The sequence below is a fragment of the Malus domestica genome, chromosome 02, assembly GCF_042453785.1.
Source record: "Malus domestica chromosome 02, GDT2T_hap1".
In the NCBI taxonomy this organism is placed as follows: Eukaryota; Viridiplantae; Streptophyta; class Magnoliopsida; order Rosales; family Rosaceae; genus Malus; species Malus domestica.
Window position 1 is genome coordinate 31,603,330 of NC_091662.1, and position 15,643 is coordinate 31,618,972.

Consider the following 15,643-nt stretch of genomic DNA (forward strand, 5'->3'; position numbering starts at 1 on the left):
GACCCCTACGTATTTTTCCACTTATCTTTATATATTTGGATAGTCCTCGTCGATACGAATGCATGGACGTAAATAGAATGTGATTCGGACTTATAACAAAGACTTTATAAGGTTTTTAACATCGAAGATATTTTGGTAAATTGATAATTAATTGAACATGTGATATTTTTGTCTAACCATTGAGTGAGTGCCTTGTGGGCACCCAAAAATTCTGGAACTCTCTCCTCCCTTCTCTCTTGTTCTCTCTTTCTTTCTAGAGTTCTCTCACTCTCTCTCTCGGCTCTCCCTTTTCTCCCCATGAAACAAACCACCATCATCACCAAAAATTTTGGCTTGTTGAACACCAAAACCACCATTATCTGCATGTCTTCACCACCATAAACCCAGTTTTGAGTTTTGTTTCATTGAGAACAAATCCTAACCTCGAGTTCGAAGAACAAGGTTTGGGCCGAGACTTCTAGGCGTGATTCAGACAATTTTCAGTCATCTTTTGGATTCAAAAAAGGTATAAATCAATTCCTCATGATGTGTAGATAAATTTTCATGTTTGGATCATGTGATTTGGTTGAGAAATGAGAAAGTTCTAACGATTTAAAGTTTGCCCAGTTTCCGGCGAACCCGTGACCTTCCAGACCATTTTCCGGCCAAACCAAGGCGATTTAACATCAAGAAAGGTACCAATCTGTTCCTCTCATTCCAATCTATGATTTTTGTTTTTGAATGACTCGATTTCGTTGAGTATTAACAAAGTTATGGATGTTTAAAGTTTGCCCAGAAATTCCAGCAAGTTACCAGTTTTCCCGCGGACAGCCATATTTCAGGCCATTTTCCGGCCACCGTCTACCATCATTTGGGCTTCAATTGGTATAATCTTGTTCTACGCTTCTCTAGCTTCGTTTTGGTATATTATAGGTCGAATTTGGTTGAGAAACGAGTGAGATATGGAGTTCTAAAGATTGCCCAGAAAATCTGTAAAATCTGCAGTATCCGGCGGAATTTTGTTAAGATCCGCCACTTGAACATTATAGCAATCGATGATCCGACTGTTGGATCGTCACCAAACTTTGATACATTATAGTACGTAATATTTAAGGACCTTAGGAACTTACGAATCGAAAATCTAGTGGTTGGATCTTACGGAGCAAGTGACGTAGGATCATGGACCCTTCCTTTGAACCACGGTTTGATTCTCATTAAATGTTATTGTGGGGGACATATGAGAGTTTTTGGGTGTATGAATTATTGAAGGAATCTAAATGTGGACTTGTACTTTGTTTTAGGAGATGATAGTGCGTGACGTCTTGATTTTGGGTGCTAGGGCGCGGTAGTGCGGGCTCCAGGTGAGTGATTTTAATATATGTGGTATTGGTGATTACCCTATTTTCGTAATTGTTATCCTATGTGGATATGACTTGATTTTATAAATATGTTTTCTATTGAATTGTTATTTTTAATACTTAGTCATCGATTTAATTTTATGAAATGTGATTTGACGTGCATATTGGAAATATGGTTTGATTTGTATGTTTGGCATGATGTGATGAAATGTGAGGGCTAGTAGTGGACCTTGAACCCATTGTCATGGGGTTTGTTGCTTCCAGACTTGTTTCACATATCGTATCATTATATCATTTCTCGTTTCATTGAGCCATTCTAATTGTGTACCTTGTGCTTTGTTCCATTTCTTGTTTCATTGAGTTTTTGTATTTTGAGTACTTGTTTCATGTCTTGTTCTTCGAGCATTGCTATATTCCTTGAACTTTGGCTCGGTTCCGTTGAGTGATCTGGAACTGGGTTTCCGCTAAGGTTCTGTTGAGTGGTCCGGTTCCCTGCTCCATCTGGATTCCGTTGAGTAGTTTGGAATCCCTCGTGATCTGCGAATCCGTTGAGTGGTCTGGAATCGTATCCAGCTTGGATTTCATTAAGTGGTTTGATATGCATTGTACTTCGCGATTCCTTTGAGTGGTCCGGAATCGTATCCACTCAGATTTCGTTGAGAGGTCCGGAATCCCTTCTACTCCGCGATTCCGTTGAGTGGTCCGGAATCGTATCTTGGTTGGATTTCGTTAAGTGGTCTGGAATTCCGTTTGGTATTATGGTTTTGTTGAGAGGTCCAGAACCTGATTAATTGCTTTGTTGGTTCTTCAGATTGAGTTTGGATTGAGATAGCTTCAAAGATGTAGGCTTTGGCTGAACTGTGTCACTCTAACCCTACATTTCATTGTGTTGTATGAATTTATGGTTGTGAGCTTTTGTGACTTGTTTCAGACGAGCCGTTGGATGTCTGGATGATTCATTCGGGATTTTTAGTGACTTGATTATGATTTCATAAAATATGATTTTATAGTTGACGTTTATAAACCATGATCAATGGATGGTTTTTATTAGTATCACATACATCGAATTATTGTCACTCACATGAGCTTTGCGGCTTATCCGGGTTGTTGTTTGCCCGGTGCACCATTCCGATGGTGTAAGGGCGATTGTGCAGGTATTATTAGATACGAGAAGCTTTGGGGTAGAAGATAGAGTTATGAGAGCTTGGAGTGTTAGGTTACCCCTATACTTTTCCTTAAATATATGTGATTATTGTTATTTTCAGTTCAGTATTTCAGTTCGTATTTCCTAGCATCCCCCTACAGTCTACCGTCGCACGTCGATCCTAGATGTATGTCGAGATCGGGGCATGATAGCTAGGTTTGAAATTGAGAAATTTGATGGAACGAGCAACTTTGCTATGTGGCAGTGTGAGGTTCGAGATGTCCTGATACAATAAGGTTTGGTTGTTGTGTTATGAGACATGCCGTTTTCGATGGAAAAAGAAGAATGGGAAAGATTGAATGCTCATGCATGTTCTACAATTCGGCTATGCTTGGGAAAGCAACAGAAGTATGGTGTGATGAACATAACTTCTGCGAAGGAATTGTGGGATGCATTAAAGACAAGATATATGAAGAAGAGTGCAGAGAATCGACTGCATCTTAAGAGCAAATTGTACAGGTTCCAGTACAAACAGGGCATGAAGATGATTGGCCATCTAGAAGAGTTTAACAAGCTTCTAGCTGAACTGGCAAATCTTGAAGTGTAACAACTCATCCTGAATAACTTTACGGATTTTAGAACGAAATGGTATTTTGATCATTTCATTGGGATGGGCTAGATATTTTGAATGGGTTGTTTTTGTCTTAATTGGTGAGCCACGTGGGGCCCACCCTTTGGTTTTTGTCCCCCAGCCCAAGCACTTTATTCTCTTTCTTCCTTCCCTCTCCCGTAAAAAAAAACCTCACAGTTCTCTGCCTCTTCACTTTCTCTTCCTTTTGTAAGTCTCTCTCTTCACTCACCTCTCCTCTCCGAACCATAGGCACCCTAAACAACTAGACAATGATGGCAACACCACAACCCCCACCCTTACTCCTTGCCTTTTCTCTATCTCATTCTCTATGAGCATAAAGACATTGAACTTAGCACACTCAATTCCCTAGCGATGGACCGCAACTTTACTTGGACTTCCCGGCCACGGTTAGGCCAAAAAGTAGTATGATCCTCTTCCTCTCGCTCGTAGCTTCTTTTCCACAGTTTAAATGTTGAAAATGGTATAGTTTGGAGCTCGAACGGAGCTCAAGAACTTTTCCTAAATTCCGGTTAAGCCGGCTTAAAAAACGGGTTAAACCCGACCCATAACCTTAGCCGGCCCAAAGTTATTGGGCCATAGAACCCTGCCCAAACTCTGGGCCCAAATCCATAATTATGACCCATAGAACCTAAACCTATTGAACCCAAGCCCAACCGAGTCTTCAGCCCAACCCAGTTGTCTCAGGCCCAAACCCTAAAACCAGCCCATCCCAAAACCCTGGCCAGCTCATGGGCACGCTTGGGGAGCCTGTCTTGGCCGGTGCATGGAGCACACGTGCCTCCACCGGAGGTACTGTGCTCCGCCACTGTCCACTGCGGCGACCACAGTGGCACTGACGACTTTTCCGGCCAACTTTTCGGCAACCCAAATCGACGTGTGGCCGTCCATGCCGCCATCCTGTGGCGGCGCATAGGGGTACCTGAGGTCCCCCTTATATTTTTTTCGACGTCCTAAATCCGTTTATGACGTCCATTTCCTGAAATTCTACCATTTTAGTATAGTTTTATTAATTGGTACCTTTATGTGCTTAGGTGCAATTGTATATGGCATTTCCGTCCTATCTTGTTTGCATGGCTCTTCGACATCGAAGTATTTGTGAATGGACCACTTCTAAAATGCATGATTTTACTATTAGAAATGCATACATGAAAATCATGATTTAATGGCTATGTTTTATGAAACGTTTATGAGTAAATTGGTTTCACTCTTTATGAAATATCATGCTTTATCGACTTTACGTTCTTTGCGGTATATATGATTGATAACTATATACCTACTTATGAACGTGGTTTTATGATAAGACATTTTAGTTACTAAGCTCCAAATTGAGATATATATATTAGAAATATTATGTTAATGTTTTTATGTGCTTACTTAGTGGTTATTCATACGATCTGCCTACGGGCGAACAGTTTTGCCTACGAGCGAATGAAATCATTAATTGGCTTCGATCGAGTGATGTAGGGCCTACGAACGAATGATACTGCCTACGGGTGAATGATACTTATATATGGCTTCGACTGGGGGTAGGTTCGTGGCTTCGGCTGTAAGATACTTATATATGGCTTCGGCCAGGAGTAGGTTGGTGCCTTCGGCCAGAAGATATTTATATTGGCTTCGACTGGGAGATATAATGCCTTCAGGTGAATGGAGAGAGAGAGAGAGAGATATATATATATATATATATATATATATATATATATATATATATATATGCCTTGTGGTACTACTACTAAGCACATTATATACGATATATGTTTTATGAAAGGTTTTATGGCATGCTAGGGTTTTCAGAAAACCTATTACATATTATACTATTGAGTTTTCATAAACTTTGGAGGTTAGTACGTTGATGAATAACTGTTTCAGTATTACTGATATATAAACTTCGTCCACTCATGTTTTGTTTTGCGCCCCCTCAAGACTTAGATTCAAGGCGTACAATCCCGGTGTCAAGGTACTCTCACATTGGCATCTTCGAGTCCTCTCGTTGTAGGATCCATTCCTTTGCTTATTCAAATTTATATTATTCATTTTTAGTGTCTTGGATTAGTTGTATGTTCTGAACATGTTCCATAATTGCATATTCATTATAGTTAAATTTACAAGTTTCATTCATGTTAGTTATTTCTTTCTAGTTCTCATGCATTCTAATATGGCTTCGTCATTTTCGGGTGTCGGCCATCATGTGCCTACCTTGGTATTTGGAGGATATCAGGGTCGCACATGTCATGAAGAGATAATCAAAGATGAAGACAAGGCCTTGATCCTAATGAACCCATTGCCTGAATCTTATGAGCCTTTCGTGACTACTTGGATTTATGACAGGGGGACAATTAAGTATGATGAAATCTCAAGTGCTTTTATGAATCATGCGGTGAGACACCTTGACAGGCAAGAAAGGAATAACTATGAAGCTGTAATGGTGAGAGGAAGATTGAAAGAAAAGAAAGGTTCGTACAGGAAAAATAGTAGGTCTCGTACTAAAGGAGTCTCAAAAAATAGGAAGTTCTTGGACAAAGATGAGTGTGCTTTTTGTCATGAAAAAGGGACACTGGAAGAAGGATTGCCCTAAAATAAAAAAATAAAATAAAACTAGAAAGAAGAAGGATGACTCAGAAGCAAATATGGTTGAAGTTGAGGATGAGGAATTTGTCTATGCCCTAACTGCATCGAGCACTGTGGATTTTATGAAAGAGTGGGTGCTCGATGCAGGTTGTACCCATCACATGACTTCTTAAAGGCATTGGTTTTCAAGCTTCAAAGTTATGAATGGAGCTGTGTATATGGGAGATGATAACCCATGTACAACTTAAGGAATTGGAAGCATCACGACCAAGCATCATGATGGTGTGATTCGAGAATTGCATGGTGTAAGGTACGTCCCAAAGCTGAAGAAAAATTTGATCTCACTAGGCACTCTCGAGTCACAAGGCCACAAGTTTTACTCCGATAACAACGTGCTCAAAGTTGCTAAAGGAGCACTTGTCATAATGAAAGGGCCTCGGAATGGCTTACTTTATATTCTACAAGGAAAGACTTTGGAAAATGGAGTGGTTGTGGTAGCTGATGAAGTGCAAAGTGATAAAAGTGACTTGTTTGCATTATGGCACATGAGGTTGGGACATGTAGCAGAAAAAGAATTTCAAGGATTGATTAAGTAAGGGTGTTTACAAGGAGCAAAAACTAGAAAGATAGAGTTTTGTGAGCACTGCGTTCTTGACAAACGAACAAATATGAAATTTGGCTCAGGTGTTAATCAAAAGAAAGGGATTTTGGACTATGTTCACTTTGAGTTTGAGGGCCAGCTTAGGTGGAAAAAGATGGTTTGTATCTTTTATTGATGACTATTCTTGCAGATCATGGATAAATATGATGAAACGAAATGACGAGGTTCTTAACATCTTCCTGGAATGGAAGAACATGGTGGAGAATAAGACTAGAAAGAAGATTAAGATACTAAAAACTAACAATATAGGGGAATATACCTCTGATCCTTTCTTCAAAATGTGTAAAAAGGAAGGGATTATCGGCATTTCAGTGTTAGACATACTCCATAGCAGAATGGGATTGCAGATAGACTAAATAGGACCTTGCTCAAGAAAGTTCGTTGCATGTTATCTCAAGCTAAGCTGCCAAAGAGATTTTGGGCATAAGCTTTGAGCTATGCATGTCATGTGCTTAATCGACTACCATTAACAGCATTGGAGGGTAGAACACCCATTGAAATGTAGTCTGGAGAACCAGCTCAAGACTACGATAGACTACAAGTGTTTGGATGCAATGCCTACTTTTATGTGAAGGAAAACAAACTAGATCCACGAGCCAAGAAAGTTGTTTTTATGGGATTCAATAGTGGTGTGAAAGGCTTCAGACTTTGGTATCCCGAGTTGAACAAGATTATAGTAAGTAGAGATGTGACATTCGATGAAAGTCACATGAAATTGAAGGGAGATGTCCAGATGGTAAAGCTTGAGGAACAAGTACTTGTGAATTTACAGCCAAGTAAGGAAGTTGTGGAAGAAGAAAGACAAGGTGATCAACTTGAACATGAAGAGAGTGATCACGAAGAACAAACACCATCGGAAGAATTAAAGACACAAGATGATTGCATGGCCAAAAGGAAGGGAAAATGAGACATATCCCTACCTGCGAGATATAAAGATTACATGGCCTGCATGGTATATGTATTGCCAGTAATTGAGGCTGAAATTCCCACTAATTTTGAAGAAGCAGTAAATAGTGAAGAAGAGAGTAAATGACATGGTGCAATGGACGATGAAATGCTCTCCCTTCACAAGAATAAGACTTGGGAATTGGTGGAGTTGCCTAGAGGAAGGAAAGCAATTGCTGCAAATGGGTTTATGCAAAGAAGGATGAAGTGGATGACAAGAGATTGGTAAGATTTAAAGCTAGGCTAGTGGCTAAAGGATATGCTCAGAATGAGGGAATAGATTACAATGAGATTTTTTCTCTTGTGGTTAAGCACTCATCCATTCGAATATTGCTTGCCGTAGTTGCATAATTCAACCTTGAATTGGTACAACTAAAAGTGAAGACTGCATTCCTTCATGGTAATTTGGATGAAGAGATTTATATGAGACAACCCAAGGGGTATCAAGTGAAGGGCAAAGAAAGATTAGTTTGTAAGCCCAGAAAATCTCTTTAAGGTTTGAAGCAGTCGCCCAGGCAGTGGTATTTAAGATTTGACAAGTTTATGAAAGGTCAAGACTATACAAGAAGTCACTATGATCGCTATGTTTATCACAAGAAGTTGAAAGATGGTTCGTTCGTGTACTTGTTAATCTATGTGGAAGACATGCTCATAGCCTCAAGCAATATTTTAGAGATAGAAAAGTTGAAGGAGCAAATGAGAAAGGGGTTCGAAATGAAGGATCTTGGTGAAGCCAAGAAAATATTGGGAATGGAGATCATAAGGGATAGACAAAAAGGTTTGGTGTGTTTGTCTTAGAATCAATATCTTGAGAAGTTGTTACAAAAGTTTGGAGTAACAAAAGATCCTAAGCTTGTAGGAACTCCATTAGGTGCTCACTTCAAGTTGAGCAGTCAACAATGTCCCAAAACTGATGAAGAAAAGATGAAGATGGGTGGTATTCCATATGCTAATTGGTTGGAGGATTAATGTATGCTATGGTGTGTACTCGTCCTGATATAGCACACGAAGCTAGAATTGTTAGTAGATTCATGCATAATCCTGGAAGAGAGCATTGGAATGTTGCTAAGTGGATACTAAGGTAATTACATGGAATGAGGGACAAAGGAATTTGTTTTGAAAGATGTGATGAAGGAATTGATGAGTTCTCAGTTGGATATGTGGACTCAAACTTTGCTGGAGACTTAGACAAGAGAAGATCAACAACTGGGTATGTGTTTACTATGGCAAAGGGTCCTATATGCTGAAGACCAATATTACAACCAACGGTGGCACTATCAACCACAGAAGCAGAATACATGGTGATCACTGAAGCTATCAAATAAACAATGTGGACTCTGGGGTTGTTAGGAAACTTAGGTGTAGAACAACACAAGTTAGATGTATATTGTGACAGCCAAAGTGCCATTTATTTGGCCAGATATCAGGTACATCATTCTAGGACTAAGCACATTGATGTACGATATCATTTTGTGAGAGAAGTGGTAGCTGAAGGTGAGATTCATCTAAAAAAGGTTGCTATAGAAGATAATTCAGTTGATATGTTGACAAAGGTGGTTAATACAGCTAAGTTCGAGCACCGCTTGGCTTTGGTGCAATTGAAGCAAGTTTGATCTTGCGATACGGTGGAGCAACGGAAGTTGTTTGATGCCTCGTTATGGATTTCATACCAAGGTGGATATTGTTGGATTTGGCATTAAATCAACATGCTTAAACTAAAACAAGAATCAAACAAGGATTAGGATATCTTGGACGCAAGATATTTAGATTTGTGTTTCCTAGTTGGTTTGGGATTTGGTTTTAGCATAGGATTTGGTTTCCTATATTCTAGGGACTTTGTGTAAACCTATGACATCTATTAGTATAAATAGATAGATGTGGGATAGAGTTTTGTATGTGAAAATTATGAGGCATAAGTTTGTATACTTGAGAACACTTTGTGTTTGTGAGTTCTCTTGTATTTGTTCATAATCAATAAAGCTTTCGTTGTTAGAGAGGTACTACTATATTGGAGGAACTCTGATATCGTTGTGTTTTGTTTATTGCTTGATTGGTTTTTAGTTTAGTTTATAACAACTAGAACATCAGATTGTACACAGTATATCCATTATTCTACAATTGACTAGCACTCAATCAAACTTTAGTCATCATGCACTTTGACTTGGTCCTGGCAACTTGTATGTACAAGGATGCCTTTTCATGACCAGTAAACTTGGAATTAACCGCTGGATTCTGCAAAACAGCATTCAGGATAGATGTGTAAACAATATGGAATTAGATTCCCCGATCCCCGACTATAAGAAAGTGTGTCAAAATGTGCCTCCCGATCTTGACTAAAAAAAATAGATGCTGACCTGGCTAGGAAGCTAGAATAACCATCTTTCTGGTTCTTTAATTTCCAAACCATACAGCCATGTCTGATGCATGTGCAGCCAAGTGAAATCATCTGGCCCCTCACCCTGGTAAAGCCATAACAAATCATGAGTAATATAACTACCAGATTAAAATCTCCCCAAATTATTACATCCTAGATCATCAAGGGTGAAGAAAGTTTAGGTTCCACCATAAAACTAATTAGCAGTATGGGAAGTAGCCCAACTACTTATATGCACATGCAAGGTCCCCCATCCCACGTGTGGCGAATTTTCAAATCAAACACGTGGACAACACAAACAGGATGACGTGGAGCACATGGTTGTTGGACTTTATACGTGAGACAACCTATTATGATACCATGACATGTGCTCATAATCAATTGGGCTATTCGCCATATTGCCAATTGTTTTTATGGTAGAACCTCAACTTTCTTCATGATATTAGAGCAGATTGATCCACGTGTAAAGCCCAATAGCCACATGTGCTCCATGTCATCCAAGTTGAGTTGTCCACGTATTTGACTTGAAAATATTCCACACATGAGCGGGCGTATGAGAATGTGAAAGTAAAAGACTTCCACATTGGTGAAATGAGAAAGTTTGCAAGAGCTTATAAAAGGTTGAACTACTCTCAGTATTATCAATTAATTTTATGGTGAACCTCCACTTTCTTCAAAGGAACATGAAGTTAAAAGGTCATACCTTCGAACTCATCAAGACTGTAGTTAGACAACATCGCCGCTCGTTCTCTACAACAATCAATCCATCAAACTTTCATCAATAGCAATCCATTTCTATCAGAAAACTAAATCATCAAATTCTGCACAATAATTAGCACTCACAAAAATTGTATGCATGATGACTTTTCTAGAGTGCCTATAGCAGCTCCCTAAATTTTCCCACTTACATTTTACATGCCCCTTTGAGGTTTAATGTTTCTATTTGGAGTCATCCTTAATTCAAATACTTAATTAACGACTAGCTACCAGTTTTGATACAAATGTAGACATTTCATTTCATATTATACTAGATTAACTCATCGCATATATTCTTCCAATTCTTTTTCTATTCTCGAATAAATGCTAGAAAGGTAGCCTCATCTCACCACACAATTCCCACTTATTAAACTTCACGAGCCATGCATTTGAGCCAATTTGAACTGAGGATAATCGATCCAACCATGTCCAAAATTGTTTTCCCTGCTTATCTCCATGCAACCTTGCCAATGAATCTATGCACTGGTGGATTGGTAGATCAACTCCGGAGGGATGGACAAAGATACCCGATGACTGCTAAAGAAATGGAAAGAATACAAAAAGAATTCAAGCAGCATCAGTTATAACCGCACCAGTAGTCCACCCTTCATTGCACATAACCAAGACACTCCTAATTTACAAGACCCAAAATTTACCATAAACCAAGGTGTTTCAAAATTAAAAATCGCGTCGGGGAAAGAAAGAAAGGAAAAAACAGACAAATCACACTTACAAGGACTGATTTTAAGTTTTGCATGTACTCCTCAGATTTCTCTACTTCAGCACGGCGCCATCTCTCATAGAACAAATAGAATTTGGTTACCTCATGAGCAGGACTGGACATTTCCACTTTGCACTTTCGGAAGTCTTTTAAATCTCTAGGCGATACATTTGGACCTAGATGAAAATGTCCAATGGCTTGTATTATCCCAGCTGCACATCTCTCAGTTGCATGAAGCATATCAGGATTGTCACTCACATTTTCTGCATACCACTGCAACAAATCTTCTTGTGCATTACTCACCTGCATATTCAATTTAACAATTTTTATCCTTATTAATAAGCTAACAATATGATTATGCAAAGAGGGTAAATAATGAACTAATTGTTTATGACCTACATACCATCACACCATACACTTGAGGGAGACTGAAGAGTTCAGCATCGTTTCCAGAGTCGCCACAAACAAGAGTGTCGTGCGGAAGTTTCTCCTCATTGTTGAATTTCTTTAACAGATACGCAAGAGCTTGTCCTTTATCGGCACGTTTGGGTAAAATGTCCAAATCAACCCCCCTGCTATAAATGATGTTTATGTCTACCTGACCAAATGTGTATAGACAAATCACAGGCTTTAAGGAGAGATGCATTAAAATAGTAAAAGCAATATGATTTCAGAGAGTACTTATATATATATAGATCCATACATACATATAGTGGTATCAGTATTGAAGATAGGAAACAGTTTTCGGTATGCAAGTAGGACAATAACACTTTCAAATGAAGTTGTGAAGTGGAGCCATAAGGTTTAGAGAAAGAAAACAATTGAGGAAATCTTACCCCACGTTTCTCCAACCGTTCTGATAAAGCATTCATTATTTCCAATGCCATTACCTTGTCAACCTTAAAGCTAACCTTGTGAGGTCGTTGGTTTTTCTCTGCCTGAAATAATCTCATATCATATTTTCAAATGCACAAAGGATTTCATTAACCAGTAAAAACGCAATAATTAATCTAGAGAGCACACTAGCTAACAATGCAAGAAATTTTTTCCACTAAACTATTCACTTGGGCTAACCCTTATTTGCCACAAAGATACGTTTTTGTGTATGTTCACACTAGCGTATGGATGTAGTCAAGTTTGTTAGACAAGTGCGCTTCCCCTTGTGACACCGAGTAGTTTAGATTAAATTAGAATATTGCCAGAATTATAACTAATTCTGTTAAAGGATCACATTCATCTCCGGATTCTTCTCCTTAATTTATGTTTCATTGTATAAATACGATGAACTTAGATTAAACGTAGCAAGGGTCAAGTCCTATGAATGTAATTATTAATTTCTCACTTGGTACCATAGATACATGTATCTATTGTATTATATAAATGATTTGTACCTAGTGATTTGATCAAGGAACAATATTTCTACATGATATGAGTCTAACTAGGTCTTAGGGTTTGTCTCACCAATGCCTCCCAATCCCTCCTCGGTCTAGGTTTTCACTTTTCCTCTTTGTCCCATCTTTCATCATGTCTTCCTGTTCTTCTCCTTCTCTACCCGGGTCCCAGCCCCAACACCACCCAATTTGTCAAACTTATCAAGTCCAATTACCTTATCTGGCTTCGTCAGATGAAATCTTTTCTTATTGGTCATGACCTATGGAAATTTGTAGATGGTCTCATGACTCTCATGCTCTCATCCCATTCCCCTTCCTACGATCCTTGATTCCAAACACAAAGAAAAAGATGGCGACCCTGCTCCCCTTATCCCCAACCCCATTTATCCTCTTTGAGTTCAGCAAGACCAACTCGTGGTCAGATACCTTACCAGTGCTATCTCTGAATTTGTTTTATCTCTCACCATTGGTTATACTGCCTAGGATGTTTGGAATTGTCTTCACACTCACTTTTCTCAAAGTTCTCTTGCTAGTGAGGCCAATCTTCGCTTTCAACTTCTTGGCATGTCCAAAGGCTCCCAATCTCTTGATGCTTACTTGCAACATGTCAAGTCCATTGCGGATAAACTTGCTTCCATCAATCAGCGATCGCCCACAAATACCTTGTTCTTGCTGTTCTTTGTGGCCTTGGTTCTGAATACCGGATGTTCAATACAGCAATCATCAATGGTTCCCTTTCTACATTCGCCGATCTTCATCACAAAACTCCTCACCTTTGCGCAGCAAAATCCCAGGTCTAGAAATATGATATGCTCCATTGCAACCGGCTTCCACTCCACTTGCTGCCAGAAAGTTACACTATTTGACACTCACCCGGCCAAACTTCTCTTATGCCGTCAACACAGTTGCCCAGTTTATGAGTTCTCCCTGCACTACACATGCTTGCTGCCAAACGCATTCTTCTCTATGTCAAGGGAACTCTTGACTTCCAGTCCCAATCCTGTTCCACCACTCTCTCTGCTTACTTCAAGGCTGATTGGGCCAATTGTGTATTTGGGGTCTAATATGATATCCTAGTGTTCAATGAAGCAACCTAAAGTGTCACGCTCTAGTGCTGAGTATCATTCTTTATCCCATGTCTAGGCATAGACCACTTGGATAAATTATTCTACAGGAATTAGGTTTCCACTTGCAGTTTCCATGTCTTATTATACTGTGACAACTTAAGTGCTACGTACATGGCTGCCAATCCAGTTCACCACTCTCCTACTCGGCATATTGAGCTAGATTATCATTTTGTTCAGGAAAAAATTGATTTTGGAAGTCATCGGGTTTGCTACATTGCCTCTACTGATCAGCCTGCTGATCTCCTCACAAAGGCTCTACATAAGCCTCGCCATGCTCTCCTTTGCTCCAAACTTGTCCAATCTCCATCGTCCAATTTGTGGGGGTGTTAAAGGAACTCCCTAATTTATGTTTCATTATACTATAAATCAAACATAGCAAGGTTTAATTCTTACCAATGTAATTATTAATTTTTCATTTGTAGCATACATGTATCTATTGTACTATATAAATGATTTATACCTAGTGATCTGATAAAGAATAATATTTCTACAAATTCTATGAAGGAACAAAAAATGAAAGGTAGTGATACTCATAATTTTTACCTCACATCTTTATTAATTTTTGTCCAATTATCCTCTTTAATTTATCCAGAGGTCGCATTTGGTGCGATGGCAAGTGCCTTCGCCCATGAGCGGTAGGTCTCGGGTTCGAGACTTGGGAGCAGCCTCTCCATAAAATGGGGGTAAGGCTAGCCGACATTCACCTCTCCCAGACCCTGCGTAAAGCGGGAGCCTTGTGCACTGGGTACGACCTTTATCCTCTTTAATTTATCCGATCGATCAACAACAACAACAATAAAGTATTTTCTCACTAAGTGGGACGGCTATATGAATCCTAGCATTGCACTCGGTTATATATCACATCTTTCGTTAGATCGAAGTACTCTAAATCTTTTCTTAGAATTTCTTCCAAAATCTTCCAAAATCTTCCTCTACCCCTTCAGCCTTGAACCACTGTTCCATAATCTCATCTTCTAACCGGAGTGTCAGTAAGCATTCGTTTCACATGTCTAAACCACCGTAACCGTTTTTCTCTCATCTTTCTTTCAATTTCACCTACTTCTACATTAATTCGGATATCCTCATTCCTAATCTTATTATTTCTCATGTGCCCACACATCTAACGAAGCATTCAATTTATCCGATCGATCGATGAAAAAAAATTAAGAGGGTGTGAGAGGTAAAAGAATTAGGGTTGAGGGAGAACACTACAGAAAAAGGTACCTGAGGAATAAGTTGAGGAAATTGATTAGTTTCTTCAACAACAATGGCTCTATCCCATCTGTGACTGATAAACTGTTGCCAACCAAGATCAGGAACCATATCGTCACCACCGCCATACATAATCTCAGTGCCGACGGACAAAATGGTGATGTCGGGGGTTAGCAAGGGTTTCTGATTCCTCAAAGGTTTGTACGTGATGGGTGTTCTTCCAGTGGAATATACGAGCAGAGAATCATGGCGGTAATATGATTCCCACAGCGCATTGAACCTGAGAAGACTCAGATTATCAGGCGCATCATGGTCAACCATGGTGCAATCAAGATCTGAGACCAGCATCAGACGAGCAGAACCATTCAGACGACGATTCATGTTCATCATCTGGGTTGATGAATGGGTTCAGCACTTCCACTCCAACTTAGCACGCGCAGCTCACCCGCCTTCACCAGATGGAATTCATTGCTTTCTTCTTGGTTGGGTTATACAACTTCTAGTCTTCCTTCTTTCTTTTTCAAACCTTCCAACCTAAATTGTACTTTGCGGATTCTTTATTTCAGGAATTGTTATTAACAGTCTAAAAAATTAATTTGGTATTCAAAATTTTATATAATTATAAAAAAAAATACACTTATGAAATAAATGTAAAATAAAATTTTTAGGATCATAATAACAATTCTCTTATTTTATTTAAATTAAGATGTGAAGTGTATGGATTCAATGGTCGGTAAGGCCACTTAGTCCACATT

At 39.1% G+C, this 15,643-nt stretch overlaps 1 protein-coding gene and 1 long non-coding RNA gene across 5 annotated transcripts; one reads left to right on the forward strand and one right to left on the reverse strand.

The window, feature by feature from the left end:
* Positions 1-221: 221 nt before the first annotated feature.
* Positions 222-14,225, forward strand: LOC108175192 (uncharacterized). 3 transcript variants are annotated; one of them, XR_011573992.1, is made up of 6 exons: positions 222-505; positions 607-674; positions 767-864; positions 1,281-1,340; positions 2,492-2,553; positions 13,854-14,225. It is a non-coding gene; the product is annotated as an uncharacterized lncRNA (long non-coding RNA). The 3 variants fall into 3 exon arrangements; XR_003769488.2 differs by lacking the exon at positions 13,854-14,225 and having other exon boundaries at positions 272-505; positions 2,479-2,553; XR_003769489.2 differs by lacking the exon at positions 2,492-2,553 and having other exon boundaries at positions 363-505; positions 13,854-13,992.
* On the reverse strand, positions 9,316-15,514 carry LOC103418485 (sucrose-phosphatase 1-like). 2 transcript variants are annotated; one of them, XM_008356609.4, is made up of 8 exons: positions 14,901-15,514; positions 11,995-12,096; positions 11,562-11,756; positions 11,171-11,461; positions 10,788-10,971; positions 10,385-10,431; positions 9,662-9,766; positions 9,316-9,539 (listed from the first exon to the last, which is right to left on the reverse strand). In XM_008356609.4, the coding sequence occupies exons 1-7, from the start codon at positions 15,276-15,278 to the stop codon at positions 9,674-9,676; spliced, it is 1,290 nt and encodes a 429-aa protein (XP_008354831.1). In that variant the 5' UTR covers positions 15,279-15,514; the 3' UTR covers positions 9,316-9,539; positions 9,662-9,673.
* Positions 15,515-15,643: the final 129 nt, after the last annotated feature.